The 27098-nt window shown below is 30.2% G+C and overlaps 1 protein-coding gene across 1 annotated transcript; it reads left to right on the forward strand.

Moving 5' to 3' along the window:
- Window positions 1-10975: 10975 nt before the first annotated feature.
- On the forward strand, window positions 10976-16187 carry LOC124846015 (putative alpha,alpha-trehalose-phosphate synthase [UDP-forming] 9). The gene is made up of 4 exons (XM_047323228.2): window positions 10976-11137; window positions 13027-15039; window positions 15167-15440; window positions 15524-16187. Exons 2-4 carry the CDS (start codon window positions 13055-13057, stop codon window positions 15845-15847), a joined length of 2583 nt encoding a protein of 860 aa, XP_047179184.2. The 5' UTR covers window positions 10976-11137; window positions 13027-13054; the 3' UTR covers window positions 15848-16187.
- The last annotated feature ends 10911 nt before the right edge of the window (window positions 16188-27098 follow it).

The raw sequence follows: 27098 nt of genomic DNA on the forward strand, positions 1-27098 counted from the left end.
TTTGTCAAAATTCAATCTTCCCAATAGTTTATTGTATACGTATAATAATAGTTAGTGATGAAAGTCATTGTTTTTATTTAGTATGTGAAATGATGTTTTCTTTAGTTTTTTTAGTCAGAATAGTGTGTGATTGGTTGTTTTATAAGCTTTTAAAAGAATATGTATTGAAAATAAAATATTATTTATTTATTGATGAAGTATAAAGTTGAGTTACATTATAAGGATTGAGAAGTAAGAATATAGAGATGGAAAAATAGTGATTAGGAAAATGATAGAATGTGTGAAATGGAGAAATAGTGATCAGAAAAATGATAGAATGTGTGAAGAAGTATGGTTGATAAAGATATTTTTTAGTTTTGGGAAATGAGAAATTGTTATTAGTGATTCTTTTGAAATTAAAAGTATAATATATATATATATATATATATATATATATATATATATATATATTTATCAAAAAGGGAACTCTGAAGAACATGTCCGGTGCCAAGTTGATTTAGCTTCTCAATTTTTCAATCTTTCAGTCTTGTTTTCTCCTTTTTTTTCATTTTTGTCAAAATTTAGATAAATGCAACACAAGCAAGCAAATGTTGATATTTTGGATATATTTTTAGATAATGATACTTTGACATTCAAAAATGACAAACTTTTGACACTGGACACGTGTCCTGTTTTCAGTGGTCCATTTGTCAATTAAAAAGAAAAAAAATGAAATGACGTGGAAATGAATTGAGAGTGCGGTGTGAAGTGGTGCGTTTCACTTTTCCAATTCAAAATCAGAAATTACATTTGGGATTGAGAAAAACCATGAGAAAGAAGGAGCCCAAGCCAGCAAAATTCGCGTGAAGAGCTTTTGGAGTTTGAGTGACTTTCCACCGTTCATCGGAAGCATGCTCCCGTTGACCGTTCACCGAAGCATTTTTCGGCGTTGTTCGACCGTTTGGAAACTGCCCAGGCCATCGAAAGTTGTCTCCTTTAGCCGTCCTGCGTTTCGCGAGTCACTTCATTTTGTTTGGTGCATATGACTTTTTTTATAATTTTTTTACCATTGAACCGTTAGAAACAACTTTGATCATTGTTTCATTATAGAGACCTTATTTTGGGTGCCTATATTTAAATAACAGCTTAACTCTATTAAATTTCATTCAAACAATGAGTTTTGCTAAAATATTGATTTGAAGGATTTAAATATATTAAGGAAGTAATGTTAAATATCAATGACTTGTTAAGTATAATGCTATTAATTTGTCAAAATATATTGTTTATCTATGTAAGAACCTAAAAAATAGAGTATCAGAGTTGATAGGTTTTTAAAATAATGAGATCGAGTATTTAAAAGTTAAAATAATTCAATAATATAAATAAATTTTTTTAAACTTGTCTCATTATCTAAAACACTAACCAACTCTCTAAAATTCTTTCTTTGAGTTCCCTTTCCCTTCTCTCTACGATTTCTGACTCCTCGATTATTTGTTTGACGATCAGGAAGTGCCTAGGAGATCATACACAATCTCTATTATCTATCGATCAGTTTCTAGTCTAGAGCAAGTAAGTTTTGGCTCCTTTTTCCTTTCACTCTTAGGTTGAGATCATGCTTGGTGATTTCTTCTCTCATGTGTCTTTTGATCCTTTTTTCTAGTTCTTTGTTAATATGAGATTCTAAAGACTTACTTCGATCATAATTTGGTGATTTGTAGGCGTTTTTATTTGAGCTTGAAGCAAGGTTGGTGAGTTGTGTAGAGCTATGATAGTTCATTTTAAAGATAAGGAAAGCTATTGTTTTCTTTTAATTTGAGTTATAAAGTATGAAATGATAGTTATTAGTATGTGAGTTGAATGTATGTTGAATTGCATGCTTGAAAGTAGTAAGTATGGTTAACTGTTATTATTGACTTGAATGTTGTTGTTGTGAAATTGTTGGTGATGAATTGGTTAATGTGTTGAAAAGAAATGATATGGGCTGAGTTATGAACTATTATGGTTAGAAATGGAGGTTTTGGTAGGTGATTTTTAGAAGTAAGGGTCCAAAGGGATAAACAACAATGTGGGAGACATTGTAGGATTAATTAAAACTTGTTGATAGCTTGAGTTATCCGAGATAGAAGTGAGTATGAGTCAAAAGGATGGTTTAGGAAGATTTTTAGGCTTAATTTAGGGGTTTTGGAGAGTGAGATTTTAATTTGGTAAATTTCAGGTATGTTTGAGTGTTCAGGGTTTCTCTTTAAGTCATTTGTGACTTAGGGTTTCTCTTCGAGTCATTTGTGATTTTTTTTCAAATTCCTGAGTGGTTTATTTATGACCTAAAACTTGTAGAATTGAATTATGGTCTCTAAAGTGAGGTTTTGGTTAATTTGAGTTGGAATTTTATTGTAAAATGAGTTTAAAACTAGTTTAATTTAGTTCAGACACTTTTGGTTAGGTCTATTGGAGCTTAGAATTCCACCTAGGAGTGGTAGAAATTGGTAAAAGTGCTTAGGATAGGTCATAAGGGGTTGAAAGGTGCAACTTCTGCAAACTTTGGTGTTGCACAATTATGTAGAGTGGCTAGGTAAGCAAAAGGGGTTCTTGGGAGAGTATATGAGGGTTCTGGCAGTGAGTTTTACGAGCTCGGCGAGCCACATGGCTGGACTTGTAAAGCTTATTGTTTTAGTAGATCGTTTTAGTAAAATGACACATTTTATACCCTGCCACAAAGTAGCTTATGCTAGCTATATCTCTAGACTCTTCTTTAAGGAAATAGTGAGATTACATGGCTTACCCAAAACCATAGTGTCTGATAGAGATGTTAAGTTCCTAAGCCATTTTTGGAAAACTTTATGGGAAAAGCTTGGAACTAAACTTCTATTTTCTACTACATGTCACCCACAAACTGATGGGCAAACTGAAGTAGTAAATAGATCTTTATCTACCTTATTAAGAGTAATATTAAGAGGTAATAATAAAGCTTGGGACGATCATCTACCTCATATTCAATTTGCTTATAATAGAGTAGTTCACAAGACTACTAATCTTTCTCCTTTTGAGGTTGTTTATGGTTTTAACCCTATCACACCTCTTGATTTACTACCTCTTCCAAAATCATCGTCTTTTCTTCATAAAGAAGGTGTATCTAAAGCGGAGTTTATCAAGAAACTACATGAGAAGGTTAAAACCCTAATTGAAAAACAAACACAAAAATATGTAGAATATAACAACAAAGGGAGAAAGAAAATAATTTTTGAAGAAGGAGACCTAGTTTGGCTTCATTTGAGAAAGGAAAGATTTCCCTCTCAGCGAAAGTCCAAACTTAGTCCAAGAGGAGATGGTCCTTTCAAAGTGGTCAAAAAGATAAATGATAATGCATACATATTAGACCTTCCTGAAAGTTATGGTGTCAGTCCTACTTTTAACATCTGCGATTTAATTCCTTTCATAGGAGATGATCAATAGGATGAAGCAGATATGAGGACATATGCTTTTCAAGAGGGAGGGTCTGATGGAATACCATCAAGGAATCACATTGGACCTCTTACTAGAGCCATGGCAAAGAAGATTCAAGAAGAAGAAGGATCACTTATCACTTTACTTCTATGGGAGGTTACTTATAAAAATCCTTCTTCTTTTGTCTAAAACATTTATACTATTGTTTGTAGGGTCTAATAAAACTTGGAGACCATAGTTGAGCCACCTAGGAAGCTTGAGAAGCCAAGGAAAGAAAAGGAGCCAAAAAGGAGAGGAAATGAAGTGAATTTCAGATTTAGCAACTTAGCTTCCGGATTGGAAACATGAAGAATTTTAGCTTTCGAATTTCGAAATGGCCCAACCATAACCCTGCCTGGCCCAGCCACTGCGTATCAGAATTTGAATTTTCACATGCTTTCCTTGTGTTCTTGGGGTGGGAAGCGTGTCCCAGCTAACTTGGCGCCTAAGCTCAAATTGTATTTGACTTTTGGAGGGAAATTAGATCAGAAATGAGGCCCCTCTTCACCTATAAATAAGAGGGCCTCTCCTTTGTATTTTTCTCACTTTTGAGCTTAGTGATATGCTGCTGAATTCATTTCCCAGCCCTATTGCTCTTGAGTCACTCTTGATTTTCGATTTCTCCACCCCTCCTCTAGCTTCCTTCCTTTGTAGGAAGGCCCTCTGAGCTGTGAGGCCTCACCCACACACTTCTCTTCACCTTAAACACTTCAAACACTTCATTATCTTCCATTTTCCGCTGCACCTATTTCCATGGTTGTTCTACTATGGTTTGGAGCTCCTCCTTGCGTGAATCCAGTTGGAAGTAGTATCCATCAAGTAGATAAGGAGATTTGAGGGTTAGGATTTGAATTATAGAGAAGGTTGTGAGAGATTCTGAAAGAGTGTTTAGATTGAGTTGTAGAGATAATTGTTTGTAGAAAAGAGTTTTCTTTGTGAGTGTATAAGGTTTTGAAGGGTAGAGAAGGGGGTGCTGCTAAGATTTCGTAGAGAAAGGATCAAAGTAGTTCATCAAGAGGTAAGGAGAGCTAAACCATGTCTCTTTATTTTTGCGAAAATGTGATGATATGAGCTTATTGTTTGGACATGAATGTTGGTTGTTGTTTAGAAAATATACCTCTTGAGCAATTGTTGTCCTATTAAGTTTGAGATTTTATTGATTGTTGGCCAATATAGTGATAATATATGGAGTGTTTTAAAGTGTAACTTATTACGGAACACTTTGGCTAAGAAAAGATAAGGTACTTAAGTTTTTCATTGAGATGCACCTCTCTTTCCTAGAAGTCTACTCAACAAGCTTTCAACTTATATCTTTTCATAAAACAAAGATAACTAAATGAAATGGATGATTAGTAACGTTACTTTGGTTGTCACATACTAAGTTAGTAAGTCAAGTCTTTGGTCCACAATTCATGTATATTATATGAAACTTGAAAAGTGGGAATTGGGTTGTTAATAGATTGGAACATAATCTTGAGCGTTTATAAATTTTAACTGTAGATTATGTATGACCTTTCATCTTTGCTAAACTCGATGGTTATTTATCTATGTCTAGACAATTATGAGTATGAGTATGAATGAATGAGGTCATTATAATTTTTGCATGAGAAAATTGAGAATGATTGAGTTTTTCAATTGATGTTGGAAATGTTGAATATGAATGTGTTTGATTGATGAACAATTGAATGGTTGAATAATTACATGTTGAGAGTCGGAGTGTTCATGAGTATTTTTCTTTGTCAAAGCAATAATATTAAATGAACATTGCTGATGTTATAAATGTTAGATTACTATTGCTTTATCCATGAATGATTTCTAAAAAATTTCTTTGACCAGATAAACTACTATTTTTTTGGTATTGTTAAGTTGCGTTTTTTGGTTTTAATATTTTAAAGCTAGGAGCTTTGATTTCTGGAAAAGAATTTGAGAAAGTCAGTGTTTGGGATTTTGAATTTCAGTAACGGTTTTCTTAATGTTATGATTTGTAGGGCTGGGCAAAAATAATTGATATGTACTGCAATATAGTTAATTATACTATATTATACTAAAAAATATTGATCCACTTTTACTAAAAGTTCAGTATACTGTTTTATGGTTTAGTTTTTAAAAACTGAACTTATAACATTTTCGGTTCAGTTAACTACGATAACTATATCTATTCTTTCTTCTTCTCTAGTTCTCCTTCAACGGCTTCATCTTGGTCAAGAAAATGCTATTTAATAATCAAATATTAATAAAAGAAATTAATAATGAATTTTTTAAGACAATTTTTTGATCACAAATTTTTATATTTTTTTTTTCAATAAACATATATTACTTTTTAAATAATATTATTTTAAGAAATAAAAGTAAAATATATTTTTTAAATTTAATTTTATTAAATGATTAAGTAATAGAAATCATAAAAGAAAAAAAGACTATATAAAAAAAATAATACTTTAAATATATTATATTCTTTAACATATTATTAAATATGTAAAAAATATGTTAAAAAAAACTTTTATTATATTAAAATGTATGTAAGCACACACACTAAAATAATTACTTATTTTAAAAATCAACTAACTTTAAAATAAATATCAATATTATTATTTTTAAATGATAGTATTTTATAGACTAAAACAAAAATATATTTTTTAACGTTAAATTTTATTAAATGACTAGATAATGAAATATCATAAAAAAATAGTAATATAAAAAAATAATTAATATTATAGAAATATCAAATAACAAAAAAATTACTAAACGTTTATTAAGATTAAGTTTTCTAGTATCATATTTTATTATATTATAATAATTAATAAATATTAGTTTAATTTTTACATAATAAAATATAAATAATAAATAATTGATTAATTTTATGAGGCAACAAAATAAATATAAATAAAAAACTATTTTAAAGCAAAATAAGTAGATAAAAAGATAAAATAAATTGTATACACATATAAAACAAAAAAATATAAATAAAAAATTAAAAAAAATAAATATAAAATTAAAATCATATTCATGACAAAATAAATATAAATAAAAAAATAAAAAATAAAATAAAATAAATAAATAAAAAATAAAATAATTTTGTATAATAATAAAAGAAATATAAATAAAATAAAAAAATAATATCAAATAATTAAAAAATTAATTTATAAGACACTTATGAATAAAATAAAATAAATATTAAAATAAATTTTTAGTATTTTTTTATATTATAGTAGATAATAAATTTTCTAAAAAACTCCCAGAATCAAATAAACGAATTCTTCAAAAATATTTAAAGAAAAAAAAAATAAATAAAAAATATGTATAAAATCATAATATTTTTTAAGTGAAATTTAAATATTTTTTATTTAGTGGATCCATCGGTTAAAAACTTCAAGAACATGCATTGTTATACTTCTCAATTTCAATTAAAAAGTTACTTTAATAATTTATTTAATATAATTACCGCGTTGTTTCAGAGTATCAGACGGCTACCATTTAAAAAATTTAAATAATTAATCTTTTTGTAATAAACCTTTATAATTACAGTTGTATGTGTTTTTGGCGGTTCAAGAAAGTGGAAAAGTTTGAAGAAAAGTGGTTAATAAAAACTAGGGCAATGTTAAAATTAGTACAATTCAATTTAAAATTAGTATAGTTAGTAGTTCAGTTTAGTTTATATTGTAGTTTAATACAATTTAGTATAGTTCAGTTCAATCCAGTTTAATAAAACAAAAAACAATTCAGTTCAGTTTGTTTAAACTGTTTTACAGTTTGTTTGAACTGTTTTACAATTCAGTTCAGTTTAGACAAATTAGTTTTTAGTTCAGTACAGATTTTAGTAGTACAGTGCAGTTCAATTCTATTTGCCCACTCCTAATGATTCGTTTGATGATTATGAATGTGTGAAAAGTTTGGAAATGATGTTAGCATGACTTCTAGGATATATTATCTTATCAATATGTATATGGTTGATTTATTGAGGGCATTAACATGTTTATGTGTGGAAATGTAATATTATCAAACTGTGTATAATGAATAAATATGTTTGAGTTGGATGGATGAAGAGACCTTTAGCTTTTAATTTGTACAAAAGTTGCATGATATAAATGGATAAATTTGCATCTCTGATGAATGTGAATGAGATGAGTATGATATTTTTTTGTGATGGATTAATGTTGTTGTGATTAGCAATATGATAATAGGAGTGATATGTCTTTTTAGTTGTTAATAAGGAATGATTCTATATGATGTGTTATCATGTTGAATGTTGAAATGAATGATTTTAAGCAGTGTAGGTGAGTGTGTTTTGTTGTATGCTCTTCTGCATTTCTGGTTAGTTTATCCTTGCTTGTTTGTGTTTGTGCGATGATCGTATAACTCGTATTATTATACGAGAGCAAATGATATTGCAGAGGAAGCTAGACATGCATAAAGATAAAAGATATTTTGGGAAACATATTTGGGAATTTTCTTAAGGATTGTAATTTTAAAGCAATGATATTTTAAGATGTGTACTCGATTTTCAATATTTATGACGTATTATAAATAGTTTTATCAAAGAAATTGAAATTTCAAATTTTAGGAAAAGAAATAAATGTTTTGCAAATAAACATTGACACCCGGATCGGAGTGTTACAGTATGGTTATGAACATATGATTGAATGGATGTGAGGTTTGTAAGAGTTATAAGGAGAATTCTTAATGTTGGTATCAAAGTGTTGTTAGTATGAATATGGGAAGCTCAATCTTAGGATTATCTTGACATTCTAATGATAATTCATTTTCAATTAGAGAGGAGTGATATATGTGGTGAGAGTAGAAGGAGGTCTTAGTCTAGGTGCTTCCAGTATGACCTAAGACGCAGTATAAACTAACCTTGCGAGTGTGGTAGGATGAAACTCATTAGTAATGGCTTTGTAGAGCAGTAGAGACCACCACAAGTGCATGACTTGTCATAGCTCGACATTCATACTAAATTCGGATAGTTCAATATAGGTCTTTGGCATGATTAAGATGTTTGATTTACTTGATGTGAAATTAGATGTATGTATGAAATGTTATTATGCGATGATTAATTCTTTTATCACTAGCTTATCGTGTTTTGTGTGTTCTTTGTTTGATTATCTTTGTGTACTTGTTTGGACAATGATTATCTGGTGGGTATGAATAAAGGAAGATGATATGACTCTGAAGCATGAGTTCGGTGGAGATGGTCTAATTCATAGTAACTTTAGTATATATATATATATATATATATATATATATATATATATATATATATTTATTAGTTATGTTTTCCTTGTGATTGTTTTAGATAATATTTTTGTATATAGTTTGAGTTCAATACTTTGATATAAAGTTTGTTTTTTTAATCGTGTGAGATGACTCTAATAAAATTTTATATTTAGTTTCTTAACTGTTTTATTTTATTAATTATGTGATAATTATTTTATAATACTAATATTAATTAAAATGAGATGTTATAATATGTATCATTTATTTTCTATGGAGATAAAACTTGTCTATCTAAATATACAAAAACTAACTATTGTTTACGTTTAAACTTAAAAACAGATACAAATAAATGTTTCTAAACAACAGTTTAAAAAATATTGAATGCATTTTCTATTAAGAAAATATTTTTTTCTTTCAAAAAAACTCTAGAAAATCCACCCTAAGTGGTTATTTAGTTGAAAATTAATAAATAAATAAAGTATAGTAAAAAAAAAATTAGCGACACAGTTTGTGCCCCTTCAATGATTTTGACAATTATTTTCTAATTATTAAAAATAGGTTTTCTTTTTACAATAATAGTTTAAACAGTTCAAACATGATAATAATAATTGATTAAGAGGACCAACACAAATTTCATAATATGAAGAATAGGATGTGACACACATGTGTAGTATTTATCCATACTCTCTCAGTCTAAAATAAAAGTAAAATAAAAGTAAAATAAAAGTGTTATTTCAAATTTTAATGATTTCAAAGTAAAATATTTATTTGTGTTTATATGTATGTATCTTCATAAAAAAATATTTATGATTTTTTTACTAGTCAGTATATATGATATTATATTTTAAAATAAGATTATTTCAAATATAAAATATTAACTACAAAATATTAATCTAAATAATTTACATAATACAATATAATAAAAATAATTAAAAAGTTAAATAAATTACAGTGTAAAATATAAATTTGAATTTTTTTAAAAGACAATTATAATTTTATAAATTTAAATTAAAAATAAATATACTAAAAAAATTTAAATAATTTTTTCAAATATTATTGTTTTTATATTACTACATTATTTTAGTCATTTAATTTTAAAAAATATTTAAATACTCGTTTCTAATATCCATAATTATTAGACATGTTTTTATTGAATCTTGTAACGAATTTTGTTCAATGAACCACTTAATAACATGTAATTGTAACTTTCATTTTAAACATAGATAATATAACTTATTTTTAAGGATATTTTTTTATTTTTAATTGGCAAACCAGTTTTGATATTGTTTTTGTTGTTCAGTTATTTACATTTATATGTTTAATTTTATAGAAGAGATTTGCAAATGTATTTGTTTTAAAAATAGCAGTTTGGGTTTGACAAATTTCACAAGCATCTACTAATATAAACCAATTTTATTTTATAGAAAATGTTGATAAGTTATATCCTGATATAGTGTAAGATTACTTAATGTTATAATTTATTAACAATCATTAAAATGGATTATTATTGCCTCCTTTTCATCCCATGTGATCAAAATATTTCAATTCCAAATCCAAATCCAAAGTTAGTAAAAAAAAACATTAAATCATTATTTTTAACCAATAATAGATAAAAAAATACTAAATGAATACATATTAATTTAAACTAGAAAGACGCCAAATCTTAATTTATTTTAAATTAACTCTTACAATTTTTTTGCATGAATTGTAATCACGCTATTCTTATTCGATTATAAATATTTTCTTTTTATAAATTTAAATTTAAATAGACGTCAGCTATTTTTTTTTAGAAAAACTTAAATGAATTTTAATAAATATTATTTCTATTATATCATACAAACTTAATATTCTTAATAATATTTTATTATACAAACTACTAAGTAACATTTCAAATTTTCTTTGAAAGCTAACAACAATTAATACATATAATATAAAATAAGAAGAGATGATAAAAAATATATAATATTATAATTAAGTTTTATTACCAATATTGTTAAAAAATTATCATGAACTGTTGATAACTAATATAAAACTGTGTTAATTTTATTTATATTTAAATTAAGAAAATGTGTAATAAATAATGTTATTATCATATGAAAAGGAAATCCATATCCATTGAATTGAAGTGCGGCAAAATGCTGTAACTTGGACACGATGTCTACTGTAGCTACTTTACACATAAAAAAACAAATGGATTTATTTATTTATTTATTTTTCATTCTAGAAAAACAAAAAAAGAAAAAAAAATTCTATCCATTGAAGTTGTAGTTGTACAGTGACCCCTGCTATAAAATATTACCTCTTCTCAATCTTCTTCTCCTTCACTCTCAATAACTCTCTCTTTCTCTCAGTTCGTTGCAACGCAACGCAGCAGCGATTACATCCGTCACTGTGTTTCATATTCTTTCGGATCAATCTCCTCGCCGTTAACTTGCCATCAAATTCTCACCGTCACCTTTTCAAGGTCATCATCTTCAGCTTTTGTACTCTCTTTTTCTTTTCTAGGTCTATAGTTTGAGTTGATTTTTATTTTATTTTATTTTCTAAATTCTTATTAATCCTGATCCTTGGCGTTTTTACTTTTATTTATTGGTAGACTCTTATGTTGTTATTTTATTTTATTTTTTGTTTTGCAATTTAGTGTTATTGTTAATTATATATTGTAACTTTGATTTTTCAGATTATTGAAGCATGGTAATGTAGTGATTGAGTATTAGTAGCTTAAATTTGTTTAAGGTGTGTGTCTCGCTTTTTTTAAATCTATTATTATTAGTTTGCGTTGTTTCATGGAGTGTATTTTCTCTTATTCTGGTTTATTTTTTAATATTTATTTTTTATTATTATTAGTTTGAGTTCTTTTTTTCTTTTTTATGGATTTCAGCTTCTTGGGGTTCACAGGAATTTTTCAACACTGGTGTTATGTGTGCCTTCCGTGTTTTCCATTTGTCTCTTTGTTTCTATTTTAAGACATGCTATTGTCCTCTACAGCATAAAGCATTTACCCTTCGGCTAAAAAGAATCTCCACCAATGTATTTTGGTGTAGTTTTTTTGGCCCGACGTGTATTATTATTTGATTGTAGTTATCCAATTTCATCAAGCACAATCATGGCTTCCCGGTTGTCCTTGTTTTAGGTTTGGACTAGTTCAAACTTGTTTCTAATTCATTGAAATCTCAAAATTCAACAGAGTTCAAACTTGTTTCTAATTCATTGAAATCTCAAAATTCAAGAGAGATCTTCCGCGTTGCTCGATGCTAACTGTACTGGCTTTGATGTTTAGCTTTGGAATCAATTTTCTAAGAATGGGTGCGTATTCAATTGTGTCTGCAACCTTTGGGGAATATAATTTGTGTGAATTGATTTTATTATTATTATTATTGTTATGTACTACCTGTGAATGTATGGCTATGGAAAATGGATCGACTGGATTCGTCATGATTCGAGATGTACCTTAAACTGAACAGTTAAATTATTGACAGAATTGAAACTCTTGTTTAAAAAACACCTCCTCTACCCATTCTTGTCATTGCAGAATTATTGATCTAGAGTCCAATAATTGTGTTCTAATTTCTAGTGTCAATAACGATGAAGTGCTTCAATTATGTTTATATGGATGCGTGGCTTAGATTGAATTTTGTGGAGATAATGTTCCCTTTTGGTACGTAGTTAAGTCGGCATGTTCCTCAATCTGGTGAAAAAATTACATCATGCATGGTTAAGATTTTATTTTTGGACTTGCTTTCCAGGGTTTACAAATATGGTTATTTGTTCATTTGCTTTACTTTTCTTTGTGATTGGGGAGCCTAGGGGCAAATAAATGTTACTCCTACTTAGTTATTGTTAATTGCTAGCGGAATGATTACGTTTTGTTTTAAGCAATTCTGATGACCCTTTTAATGTTGTCCAAAATGATTATCATTAGAAGCATTTATTAGAGTTAGCATTCCCAGATGAATTATTGTAAGGCATCTTCTGCCGTTCATTAGTCAATAGTCCATAATCTGAACTGCCTTGATCATCAATTCATCATAGTTATGTGGAGAAAATCTTATTCGGTGTTATGTAGCCTGGAAACCTATGTTTTAAGTTGCAACTTGTTATTGTGGGCATTGTTCAATTGTTTATCAACTATTATTTTGACACAATAGAAAAAAGTTTTGCTAATTGCTATTGTTCAAGTGCCTTTATAAACCGAAGCTACCAAACGTTCCTGGAAAGATTCATAAGGGCCAATAATAGTAGATAGTTCTGCCAATTACTGTTAATATTTTGTAGGATACCAGTTAGAATATGTGTTTCTTCTTATAATATATTTATTAACTGACTTTTTTGTGTGAATTCATACTATTCAAGGCATTAAAGGAAAGACCTTGGATCATTCATGGCATCAAGATCATATGCTAACCTACTAGACTTAGCTGGAGGTTTACTTGATATTCCTCATTCACAAAGAAGTATTCCAAGGATTATGACAGTTCCTGGAGTTATTTCTGACCTGGATGCTTCTGGTAGATATGATGGGGATTCCGATGTTAGCTCTTCTGGTTACCGGGAGCGAAAAATCCTTGTGGCAAACATGTTGCCGTTGCAGGCTAAGAGAGATATAGACACTGGCAAATGGTGTTTCAGTTTGGATGAGGATTCAATTCTGTTACAATTAAAAGATGGTTTTTCTTCTGATACTGAGGTGGTCTATGTCGGATCCCTCAAGGTTGAAATAGAGGCCCATGAGCAGGAAGCAGTTGCTCAGAAACTACAAGAGGACTTTAATTGCATACCTACCTTTTTACCCCATGATCTCATGAAAAACTTTTATCTTGGCTTTTGCAAACAGCAGCTTTGGCCTCTCTTTCATTACATGCTACCTATGTTCCCTGATCATGGTGAGCGGTTTGACCGCACGCTTTGGAAGGCTTATGTTTCTGCAAACAAAATATTTGCAGACAAGGTTATGGAAATAATCAATCCTGATGATGATTATGTTTGGGTTCAGGACTATCACTTGATGGTTTTGCCTACCTTCCTGAGAAAGCGGTATAATCGTGTTAAACTTGGATTCTTTCTTCACAGTCCGTTCCCTTCATCTGAAATTTACCGAACTTTGCCTGTAAGGGATGAAATTCTGAGGGGCTTGTTGAATACTGATTTAATTGGCTTCCACACATTTGATTATGCTCGCCACTTTCTCTCTTGTTGCAAAAGAATGCTAGGTCTTGACTACGAATCTAAACGAGGACATATAGGACTTGATTACTTCGGGCGTACTGTATTTATCAAAATTTTGCCTGTAGGCATTCATATGGGTAGGCTGGAGTCTGTATTAAATCTCCAATCTACATCGGCTAAACTGAAAGAAATTCAGGAAGAGTTTAAGGGTAGGAAGGTGATTCTTGGTGTTGATGACATGGATATCTTTAAAGGCATCAGTCTGAAGCTTCTAGCTGTTGAGCAGCTGCTGGAGCAGAATCGAGATTTGAAGGGCAAAGTTGTCTTGATACAAATTGTGAATCCTGCTAGGAGTTCAGGCAAGGGTGTTCAGGAAGCAAAAAGGGAAACATACTTAATTGCCCAGAGGATTAATGATACTTATGGCTCAAACCATTATCAGCCAGTTATTCTCATTGACCGTCCTGTTCCTCGTTTTGAAAAGAGTGCCTACTATGCTGTAGCAGAATGTTGCATTGTTAATGCTGTGAGGGATGGTATGAACTTAGTGCCATACAAGTATATTGTCTGCAGACAAGGAACTGCAGAGATGGATAAAGCTTTGAGTAGAAAAAGTGATTCTCCCCGTACGAGCACGATAGTTGTGTCTGAGTTCATCGGTTGTTCTCCTTCTCTAAGTGGAGCAATCAGGGTCAATCCCTGGAACATAGACTCTGTGGCTGATGCTCTGTATTCGGCTGTTACTATGAATGATTCAGAGAAGCAATTGAGGCACGAGAAGCACTACCGGTACATCAGTTCTCATGATGTGGCGTATTGGGCACGCAGCTTTATGCAGGATTTGGAGAGAGCATGCAAAGATCATTACACCAAAAGGTGCTGGGGAATGGGTTTGGGCCTAGGATTTAGAGTTGTTTCTCTTTCTCCTGGTTTTAGAAAATTGTCTGTCGATCACATTGTTTCAGCATACAAAAGGACTGGTAAGCGAGCTATATTTCTTGATTACGATGGTACTATCGTATCAAAATCTTCTATAAACAAAACCCCCAGCTCTGAAGTCATATCCGTTCTAAATGATATGTGTAATGATCCTAAAAATACCGTCTTCATTGTGAGTGGAAGGTCAAGAGATTCTTTAAGTAATTGGTTTAGTTCATGCAAAAAGATTGGACTTGCTGCCGAACATGGATACTTTTTAAGGTATTTATTCAAGTTCTAGAAATATTTGGTATCATACATTGAACACCCCCTCACCTCCCTTCCTCCTTTCGTACCTCTCAAAACAAAACAAAACAAAAAAGCTTGACTCTTCATCTTGTGGTTGCAGGTGGAATAAAGATTCTGAATGGGAAACCAGTCACTTGTCTTCTGATCTTGATTGGAAGAAGATCGTGGAACCTGTCATGCAATTGTATACGGAGGCAACTGATGGATCTAATATTGAAACTAAGGAAAGTGCTTTGGTGTGGCATCATCAAGATGCGGACCCTGATTTTGGCTCTTGCCAGGCCAAAGAATTGTTAAATCATCTGGAAAGTGTCCTTGCCAATGAACCTGCAGTTGTCACCCGGGGCCAGCATATTGTTGAAGTCAAGCCACAGGTACAGTTCTTTAGTTTTCTATAGTACGTACCCTCAGGTTAAGCTTCATTGGACTTATCAAAGTATTCCTCTATTATATGCAGGGCCTAAACAAAGGCTTGGTAACTGAAAAGATTCTTTCCACTATGGTTAATGGTGGTAATCCCCCAGATTTTGTGATGTGCGTGGGAGATGACATTTCCGATGAAGACATGTTTGAGAGCATATTAAGGACAGTTTCATGCCCATCATTACCGGTAGTTCCAGAGATCTTTGCCTGCACTGTTGGTCAGAAACCCAGTAAGGCCAAATATTATCTGGATGATTCTGCTGATGTCATGAAGTTGCTTCATGGCCTGGGTGCTTCATCTAAACCAAAGCCCAGGAATCTAGCACAATTCCAAGTTTCCTTTGAAAGCACGGTTTGAGTTATTGAGAGGATTCTTGACATGTGAATCAGGGAATGTTAGGTTATTAATGTTACCCTTTCATATGGTGGGACCTTGGTGTTGCAGATAGAATTCTTTGCACCTGAACCGGTTTGCATGGCTTGTGGAAGCATTTATAGTGCGGTTCATAAATGAGCTGACAATTCTTCTCAGGTACATGGTTACATTAATTGTTGTATTTGCTGGTGCGTCCTTTAGCTTTAGTTGTGCTTAGAACTGTAGACCATACACCTGTTTGCCTTGTTGAACATGGGGCACTAATAGCTTGTACAGTTACACTATTTTTCTTCACTATACATAATCACCATCTGCTTTCAGATATCTTGCTTCAACTTAAACCTTCACTTAGCTTACTCACAAAGTAAATACTAAATAATAACTATTGAGCTAAATGGTTTTACACACCATATTCCCTTGTAATCCACTCAAATTCTTTCTCGTTTTATATTTCCGTTTATACCAAACATACATCTAATCCGATAAACTTTAAACCTTATATCGCTAAAACTTAGAAAGCTAGAATAATAACTTATCAGTTAGCGACTATACCTTATCAACTTAATGTGAACTTATCAATTGAACGCTAATTTATCAATTACAATTTAATTTTCCTCAAAAGACCCTAATCTTTTTCTTTTCCACATTAAAAAATATCATTTTTATAAATAAGAATAAAATTTTAACCCATATATCAAATGAAAAATCTTTCAATATATTGACTTATATACTCAACCCAATAAAGTAATTTGTTAGTATCAATTTTTAAAACTGTTATTAAAAAACTAATTAACAAAATATTATTATTATATATATATAATAAATTTTCTTTAATTTATTCCTTGTTGTTAAGGCTGCTTAAATAATTAACATAATAATATATATCACATATCAGTTTATGAATTTTTTTATTTTTCATTAATTTAAAAAAATTTAAGTAGTACTACGTGTGTCTTATATTTAATTTAGTTTTTATATTCATTATTTTTAATCAATTTTGTATTAATTTTTTTAAAATAGAGAAATTTTGTTTCTTTATAAATTAACACCAAATTTAATTTTTATATAAATGTCATATTGTTTAATTAATTTTTAACTTAAAACTAGTATAAGTTATTAAATAGTTATATGATTTTTAAATTTTTAAAATTTTAAAATTTTAAACTCATGTTATTAGTTTACATTTTTAAAATTTTTGTTCTATTTTAAATCAACTTTAATCTTAAGTTAAAAATATTTTAAGAAAGTAAATTTTAATAAAAATATTAGTATAAAAGTTAGATTTGGTATCAATTTAAAGAGGATAATAATACTTTGACAACATATTTTTGACAGTATTTTAATATCATTTACGTGTCATTTTGTAATTGATATGTGTTGATGTTTATGATTATTATTATTGATTATGAAATAATTTTGAGCCAATCACATAATGACACAGAAGTAATGTTAAAATGTTATAAAAAAATATTGTCAAAGTATCGTTATCATCGTATAAATGTATAAAATCTCTCTATTTAACAAAAAGTAACATGGACTCTTATTCTTATATGTAGCATTACTACTATCACGTGATGTTGAATAGATATATACATACTTTTTAATAAAAAAAAATAAAAATTAGAAGAAAACACGAATGACACGTTATATACACAATTTATTGTCCGTTAATTAACATATGTGATTGATTAAAAAGAATTCAGTATACTATATATGCATGGCTTATTTTTCAGAAAAAGGAAATAAAAGAAAATTACGACATAGATGGGCTACTCCATTCATGAAAGTATACCACAATTGGTATATAACTATATTTGTCAAGAATATAGTGAAGACTTTGGTTTTTTACTATAAACATAAAGAAGATATTGGTAACAAAAACAACACTTTACCAATTTAAAAATAATAATAATCTTTCACTATTAAGTAAAAAAAAATCCATGTAAGTGAAAAAGTATAAAAAGAAAAAAAAAAGTTATGGGAGTAAGAAACATTTTATAAATGAAGTAAAATAATATATCACTATTTTCAGTTCCTTAATTAAGAAAAGTATCATTACTAATTAAAATAAATGAGCAGAGGAAATTATTTGATCTTAATTAACTGTTTTAATTTAAAAAGTTCAAGTATTAATTTTATTTAATGATATTTCTAATAATTTAATGAATAACTTTTTCCAACAAATGTGTGACTCGTATAGTTAATACACCAATGAATATTTCAATTTGCATTATGAATAATTTTATGTTTCTATTATAATTATCAAAAAAGGATTCTTTTATTGATAATCCTTTGACATATTAAAAAAGATAAAATAATATTGAAAGTGTAAATTTTTGTAAATTTTTAAAAAAGAAGGAAGTAAAAAGTAAAAAAAAAAGATAATATCAAATAAACGTGAAAAAGAAATATGAATGTTAGAGTATTATTTTTCAACTTCAAATGTAAATGAAATAAAATAAATGAAAGTAAAAGTTAAATTAAATTGTGAAGCATTTTTTGATCTGGTGTGAATTTGAACAGGTATTGGCATAGTAAATGATAAGGATGTTAGTGATAGGTGTTGAGAGACAGAGGCTGATGTCAAATCAAAGTGAAGAAATGCAGAGAGCTTTGGTATGTCATTCATTGCAGTGTCACTTTGCTACCATCAATGAATGAATGAATAATGCCATCTTAAAGTTAAAGTTAGCAATGTTCTTGTTGACAGAGGCAAATCTAGGGTGGACAAGATTATGACACCTTGTATAAAGTTAAAGCAAGAAAATGACAAAAAAACTCATAATATTCTATTATTATTATTTATTTAAACATCAATTATTATAAATAGAGATAAAAGAAACTTAAATTCATAAAAGAATACCCAGAAATCGATTATAAATTTTGGATTGAAGGTAGTTATTTCTCAAAATCAAATATGTGTCTTTTAGTATTGAAATTCTTAGGACAAACATATCTTGTAAATGACGTTTGAAATATAAAATAGTTGCTTTTGATGTAAGACCTTAACAAATTGTAATAATTAGAAAATAACGTGGTTATGAGATTTGGGCATTAATTATTATTTTATAAAATTATAATTATTATGTTTATTATTTAATATTATTATTGATTAGGTGAAATATATTATTGATATATTGTTATTTGAATTATTTGTGTGGTGTGTTGTTACCAATATGATGTGTTGGATTGATGATAAGAGGGTGATTTAAGATTGAATAGGTGTTGGTCAAATTTTACAAAGAAAGAGAGTTAAGGTAAGCTTTTAGTTTTAATTGTATTTTGGTCTCAAGGGCAAAAGAATCATTTTACTCTCATTAAATGGTGTAGAAATTAAATTATGAGGGTGTAGAAAGGAAAATAATAAAAATAAAAATATGAAACAAAATTAGAAAGATTACGTGAATCTTTGAAATATTTGATGGTTGTTGATGTTTTAAATAATACATAAGATAAAATAAGAGGGGAAATCTTGGTGGGTTTATAGAATAAGTGAGAGATATTATTTTAATTAAAAAGATATGGATAGAATAAAAAATATATAAAAAAAGAAGAGTAAAAAGGGGTTGCATATTGCTACCCTAAAATCAAAAACGAAAATTAGAGAGTTAAGGGAGAGAAGAGACATTTTCTAGGAAAGAAGAGGAAAAGCTATAGAAAACCCTAGTGTAAGGAAGGACTTGTTCTATTTTTGAAATTAGATAAAGCCCTAGGATTAACCAAGGTATGAGAAGCTTACCTTTATTTTTTTTTATTATTGTATGTTATATGTGTTCTTGGTTATTTTGATTAATACTCCTTATTGATATATGTTATATGATTATGATTATGGTTGTATGTTGCTCTTGTTGGGCAATGGTTATGTATGCATGGGCATAGAGTTTATGTAATATTTGTGTTAGATTTTCTTTATGAATGTATGTATGGTTGTTGGGTTACCCCAACGGAAGGTTTGATGCTAAGGGAGAATAAAGTTATGAGGCTTTAGGGTTTTCCATGCAAATGTATGTGTAAGGGTGTAGTAATAATCATATGAATTATAATTATGTTGTTTGGGTTATAATATGTGTAATTATTGAATTTGGATGATTCAAGTGCTGTGATGTATGTGTTTGAGTATGTTTACAAGAGTATGTGATGCTTGAATGCATGAATGATGTTTTGGGGAAGTTCCCTCGTGATTTTGAGTTGTCGCATGTGTGTTTGCAGACTTGAATTATGTCCAAGATGTGTTTTGTTTTGCAAATAATTGGTTATGATAATCGATTATTGCGCGTCGATATTGAGTCTGTTTGCGTGAGTAATCGATTATCACTTATGATAATCGATTATCCCTTCTTGCGTGACATTTCTGGATGATTTTCACTGAGATAATCGATTATCAAAAGTGATAATCGATTATCACAATGTATTTTGGTGAAAAATAGCGAATTTGATGAAGAATGGACGTGATTCAAGCCTAGGAAATAGTGGAACGCGTTGCTACTAAAGGAATGAGAGTATTAGGCATGTTTAGGGTCAGTTTTGACTTGTAATTGTGAATGGGAGCATGAATAAGTGTTAGGGTGTATTGGAGTGTGTGATTGATGAGCATGAGAGTGGAGGATAAAGTCTACTTGTTGTACATAGTAAATCCTTGTGCTATCTGCGGATAAGTGCTTCCTTTTGCCTTGTGTGCATTGGAGGTTATTCGGGTATTGAGTCTTCCTTGTGTGGGGGTGAAGGTGTCTTCCTTGTCCTTGTATGGCATGACTACATGTTCCTTGTTGGATTGCGGGACTACTCAAATGTATCTGTATGAGAAATCTATAGGTGGAGTTGTAGGAGCGGCTACAATCAGTGAGGTAGGGTACAAGAGTGTGACTGATTCTTTTCACTATGGTGTTTATGGTATGATGATGCTTGTGGTGTTATTCATGACTGGGATAGTCATGATGATGGTGTATCTATGATGGTGATTGTGGTATTTGAGATGCTCTAGGTAATGTTATGTGATAGCGATGTTACTATAAGAGTATAGTACGTAGTTGGCATAGGTGTTAAGGAGTGAATATACCATGTATCTAAGTGTGAGATGTTAATGATGACATCAAGGGTTAAAGATCGAGGATCAAGGATCGAGGTTCGAGGATCGAGGTTCGAGGATCGAAGATCGATGATTGAGTAATTCGTTTGATTAAATGGTTATGTTAGAGGACTAGGAATATCATTGTTATTATTATTATTATGAGGTGTTTGATTATTGTTGATTTAATCAGTATGTTAATATCATGTTATTATGATTGTTTTACCGGTAGCTTACCCATACATGTTTATGTGTGTGCATGTGAATGCGATGATCGTATAATGTGCGATGTTATACGTTAGCCGATGATGTTGCAGATTGTGCTGATGCATGATAAATTCAAGAGATGACGGAGGACAAACTTGGAATTTTATTTACAATTATTATTTTTTAACTTTGAGACAATGTAATGGAAGTCCTTTTAATTCTTTCATTATTTTCATTGGACAAATGCTTTAGAACTATTATGTTTTATGTATATTTAAATGTTGAGGTTTTGAAGATAGGTTTCCACATTATGTTAAAGTTTGAAATTTTAACAATTTTTGAATAACATGTAAGACCCTGAAAATTGGGACGTTACACTTGAGACACTTTAATTATAATTTATTTTATATATTAAGTTTTTATTCATTTTGGTTTTGTTTTTGAATTAATTAAGTTTTAATATTTATTAAAAAAAGTTAATATGGTTTTTTTTGTGTTAAATTGATATTAACAGGTGATTACGTGTGAGTTTAATAAAAAATTTAATTAGTGATTTAGTTCTTATACATGAGTCTGTAACTTATTTTTATTTTTACATTTTAGTTTTTGGACTCAATTGAATTTTTATATTATGGTTTAATACCTATTTTGGTCCCTCGATTTGTAAGGTCTGTTCAAAGTTGTCCTTCCTTTTTTTTAAAGTTCACTAAATCCTACTTTTCGCAAAAACAGTTTAAGTGGATCCTTTTTGCTTACGGCGTTAAAAAACTAACGGCAAAGTTGCTCTGGTGGCCAAAATTAGATGACCTGTCCAATTAGTCCAATTAGTTGGCAAGTTCAGCCAATAAGAGAGTGTCACGTGGCAGTCCTCTTTCCACTCAAAAGCTTTATCACACTTCTTCATCTTCATCATTAACCAATCATACTGTAATTCAGTTGCCAAGATTCAAAAAAATCAAAGTGAGGGAGAAAAACCTTCAGAGGGTGAAGACCAACGTTAACTGTAAGATCCTTGAAAATATTTGTAAGTTAGATACTAGATAAAAAAAAAATTTAAAAAAAAAAATAGTGAATAGTAAATTGTGAATAGTAAATAGTAAAAAGTGAATAGTAAAAAAAAAAAAAAATTATTTTTGGAAAGGATAAGTGTTACACGTAGCTTTGAGATCAGAATTCACCAATTTGCAAATAAAAAATTATTTTTGTAATAGTAAAATGAATAAAAAAATGAATAGTACAAATGAATAGTAAAAATGAATAGTACAAATGAATAGTAAAATTTTTTACTATAAATAGCCAAGGGGGGAGGCTGAAAATTTACACCAAAGAACTTAGAAAAATGTTGAGAGAAGAGAGTTGGAAGAATTTCTAACTGCAAAGGGGATATTCTGGAAGTTTTCAGAGAGCAAGGAGATTAAGTCTGTAATAGAGGTAAGGGAAGCCACTATTATACTTTGCTTTTCTCTAATCCTAAATCTTGAATATGTAGTATTTTGTTGCTGTATGGTCTTGAATTTTGAATGAGAACATTTATTTGTTTCTTTTGTATTTTTGGAAGGACGAGAAGTTGTTTAACCGGCTCTGCCAGATTCAACTTCTTGTTTCCCCAAAACTTTGGTTGTTTCTTATATCTTTATATTGTATTTTTGGAAGGACGAGAAGTTGTCTAACCGGCTCTGCCAGATTCAACTTCTTGTTTCCCCAAAACTTTGGTTGTTTCTTATATCTTTATATTGTATTTTTGGAAGGACGAGAAGTTGTCTAACCGGCTCTGCCAGATTCAACTTCTTGTTTCCCCAAAGCTTTTGTTGTTTTTTTTTTATATCTTTATATTGTATTTTTGGAAGGATGTGAAGTTGTCTAACCGGCTCTGCCAGATTCAACTTCTTGTTTCCCCAGAAATTTTATTGTTTTATCTATTCTTTTTATTTCATCTTTGTGGAAGGATGAGAAGTTGTCTAACCGGCTCTGCCAGATTCAACTTCTTGTTTCCCCTGAATTTTTATATTAATATTATTTTGATGGTAAGGGCAACTAATTATTTTTGTATGAACTTATAAATATACGAATGTTGAACTGGTGTTCTCTTGCGAAACTGTTTTATGACTTTTATTATATTGGGTGTTATAACTGAAACTGTTAAATTGTACATGTTCTGATGTGATGAATTTATTGAATGAGTTTGTTGGCTGAAATTGATCTTGTTAGAAGGTCAGGAGTAAGGGTTCTGTAATAGCTTATATATGAGTATTAAATAGATATACAGATACTGTTTGAGGTTGTTGTGAGAGGAAGTAAAAATATTAAAATTAGGCATTTTAGATTTAGAGTATAAGACAACAAGGTAGATAAATTAAATAAATAAATTGATTAATTATTGAGGGCCTCCCTTTGTTGGTAGGATAGAGGAACCTTAAAAACCTGAGTTGGCACATCCCTGATCATAGAGCAGCCCTGGTCTGGTCCAGTCAGTTGTGACTAGTCATATGTGCTGGCGTCGAAGGTGAGTTTGATGCGTTCAGACATCTGGGTCCTCTCCGGTGACCAATTGGGGTAAAGAAAAATCTCTACTAGGATGAAAATAAAATAAAACAAGTTGATTGTAGATGCATAATATTATCATGGTAAAAATTTCATATATATTTTATTTATCATTACATTGAGCCCAGACTTTAATATGTAGTTCCTACGATATGTTGATATATTTTGGTTGATCCATGATCTTTGTTTGGTGAAAATATGTTGAGTTATACTCGTTATGGGCAAAATGAGTTTATAATATGAAGCATGATATATGGCAATATGTTTAATTTATTGATACCAAAACGGGTTATTATGAATTCATGATTAAAGAATGAACATGATTGAGTTAGGTGGATAAGAGGGTATGAATTGTTGGTTTTATGAAATGTTGGAGTGGATATGAGAAATCATTACTTATGAAATGATGTTTACTACCGGGAGTAGTATGTTCGAGTTATACCATGAGAGTTTGGTATGAGCAATGTAACACCTGAGGTTTATGAAAGCAGGCAGAAAGTGGTCTGACCATAAGGCTTTGACATAAACATATGATTCGTAAGTTATATAGAAGCAGGCAGAGAGGGGTCTGACCATAAGGCTTCAGAAAGTAAGACATAGTATATAAGTGAGGCTTAAGGAAGCAGGCAGAGAGCGGTCTGACCATAAGGCTTCATAAGTAAGCATGGTACACTTGTAAGATTTATAGAAATGGAAAAGATGATTTTGATAATGATGAATTAATGACATCGGAATAATGATATTTTATCAATTGCAGAAATACATGATTATAATATTTTTATTACAAGTTTAATGATTTTATGATATGGTTGGCTTACCCTTATTTATTTGTACTATGATCATATAACTCATGTTATATGTGATTAGATAATGTTGCAGATGCGGTTGAAAAAGCTTAGAGATGAGAGAGATGCGGGGAAAAAACTTTCAGGGATTTTTGTAAAAAGAATAAATTTGTATTGGGAAGATTATGCTGTGTAAAACTTATAAGTTGAAATTTCAATGGTGAAGACTATATTGTTTAAAGTTTGTAAGTTTGGTACTGTACTTTGGAGTAATTGAAATAAAGTTTGATTGTTTATATGAGATATCAAATTAATTTAGTCTCTACTATTAGTAATACCCTTTAAAATATTAGGGTGTTACATTTTGGTATCAGAGCAATGGTTTTCGAAAATATTTTGGGACTCTGGGGAGTGAAATTATTATTCTTAGTAAAATATCAATTGAGTTGATTCTTGTTTTATTGGAAACTAGACTCAAAGAGCTTCAATTTGACTACTCATACGCATATTTTGGACTTCGGGAAGGAGTCTAACTGAGCTGGGGAAAACGTGACAGTTTTACTGTCCAGGGGCTAGCGTCCAACCTTAATTTTAGGTGTATTTTTACAAGTTACAACTTTTTGGAGTGAGTAGGTTGTGTTCTGCACTGGGAGAACATTTTGAGACCCTTTGGAGACTTTCCTTCCATGTTTTAGGGCTGGAAAATGGTTTAGGATGGTCCATTGGTTGTTTATTATTGTTAAGTGCCAAGTGCATGGGTCCTTAGTTGTCTAAGGCATCTTCTTTTAATTCCAAATCAGATTTGGAGTTTTGGAGGAGAGTAGAGAGGTCCTTGGTGGGAGGTGAACGAAATCCTAAGTGTCCTAAGTGTGGAGGCTGACTTGGTCTAGCAAGGAGGAGAGGAGTTGCTCTTTTTGAAGAAGAGTTTAAGGTGTTTTAGTCTTCATGAGGTAAGGGGAGCTAACTCAACTTAATTTCTAGAATTTTGTAGTTAGAAATATGGTTCCAATTGCTTGACTTTGATGAAGGGGAGCTAATCCTTTCTTGTTATGATCATGAATAAGAATATGAATATGTTAAAAATTTGGTAATGGTAGTTATCTATTGATTTGTGTAAAATTTGGTTTTCATGATTATAATTTCTTATTTTCGAGTTACTGTGGTGATAAATTTCTATTAATTGTTTTCACCGTTGGATTTAGCTAAAATTTTAATATGTGAATCCTAAGACATATTACTAAACTTTAACTGTTCGGATTTGAAAATAGAAGTCTGTACTTGGAGAAATAAATCCTATAAGTTTGAGTAAATTAGTTACCCCTGTAATTACTAAGTTGTCTCAGTAAAATATAGAATTCTGACCTATTTGACCGTTAGATCAACCTCAAAATTTGATATAGAATCCCTAAGACATATTAATACACTGTGACCGATCGGATTTGAAATTGAAGGTCTATGCTTAGAGAAAGAAATTTCGAAAGTTTGAAATATTTGATGAACAATGTGATTCTGTTCTTAAGTTATAATGGTAACAATTTCATATATATTCCATTTACCGTTAGATTGAGCCCAAACTTTAGTATGGAGTTCATAAGACATATTAGGTGATCTTGACCGTTCAGATTTGGAATTAGATGTCTGTGCTTAGAGGAATTCATTCCGTATTTTGAGTTTAACCGAGAATCACTTAAATTTCTGTCTCTGAGTTACCTCGGTAAAACCTTCATATCTACTTAGTTAACCGTTAGATTAACCTGAAACTTTAGTATGAGGTTTCTAACAGATAGGAACATACTTCGACCGTTCGGATTTTAGATCGGAGGTACCGATTTAGAGATATTAATTTTGTAACTTCTCAGGGATCTCAATATTGCTTAATTTATGTTTTTGGATCATTTATAAAAAAATTGATGATTTCCGCCTCATTAACTGTTGGATTGGACTGAAAAGCTTACCATATGATCTAAACATGTTGTTGATTAGTTTGATTGGTTCAGATCGTCGATAAATAATATGTTGAAAAAGGTAATTTGGTTAATTTGTGCTACTTTGGTAAGTAGGCAGAATTGAAACTGAGATATGTTGATTGGTTATTATGTGCTTGTTGAGCATGATTGGTTTGGTATTAGTGGTTGAGATGACATGTGATTGGTTATGAATGATATGTTAGGAAAATGTAATTTTGTTAATTTATGCTACATTGGTAAGTAGACAGAAGGGAATTGAGAAAAGTTCACCGGTTCTCTTATGTTTGTTGAATATGATTAGTTTTGGATGGGTTGTGGTTGATTATGAATAATTTGTTGAAATAATGTAAATGATGTTGGTTTGCGCTACCTTGGTAAGTAGGCGAGTAGATGTTGGGTCTGCGTTACTTTGGTAAGTAAGCAGGGTGATTTGCGCTACTTTGATAAGTAGGCAGGATGAGATGATGAATGAAGAGATAAAGAGAATGATATAAATCGGGCTACTTTGATAAGTAGGCAGATTAACTATGTGAGTATTGTCATGCTGCGCTACTTTGGTAAGTAGGCAGAAGATCTTGTTTTATGCTACTTTGGTAAGTAGGCGAATTAATTATACCGTACTACTTTGGTAAGTAGACAATAATGTCTTACTGTGCTGCTTTGATAAG

This window comes from Vigna umbellata, chromosome 7 (genome assembly GCF_029865625.1).
Source record: "Vigna umbellata cultivar VRB3 chromosome 7, Vumbellata_1.0, whole genome shotgun sequence".
NCBI lineage: Eukaryota > Viridiplantae > Streptophyta > Magnoliopsida > Fabales > Fabaceae > Vigna > Vigna umbellata.

Bases quoted from the DNA above. Each gene is read 5' to 3' on its own strand.
- LOC124846015 (XM_047323228.2), top strand. From the start codon at position 13,055: ATGGCATCAAGATCATATGCTAACCTACTAGACTTAGCTGGAGGTTTA. The intron at 15,040-15,166 runs GTATTTATTCAA...TTGTGGTTGCAG, and splicing joins GAACATGGATACTTTTTAAG to GTGGAATAAAGATTCTGAAT. The intron at 15,441-15,523 runs GTACAGTTCTTT...TATTATATGCAG, and splicing joins TTGTTGAAGTCAAGCCACAG to GGCCTAAACAAAGGCTTGGT.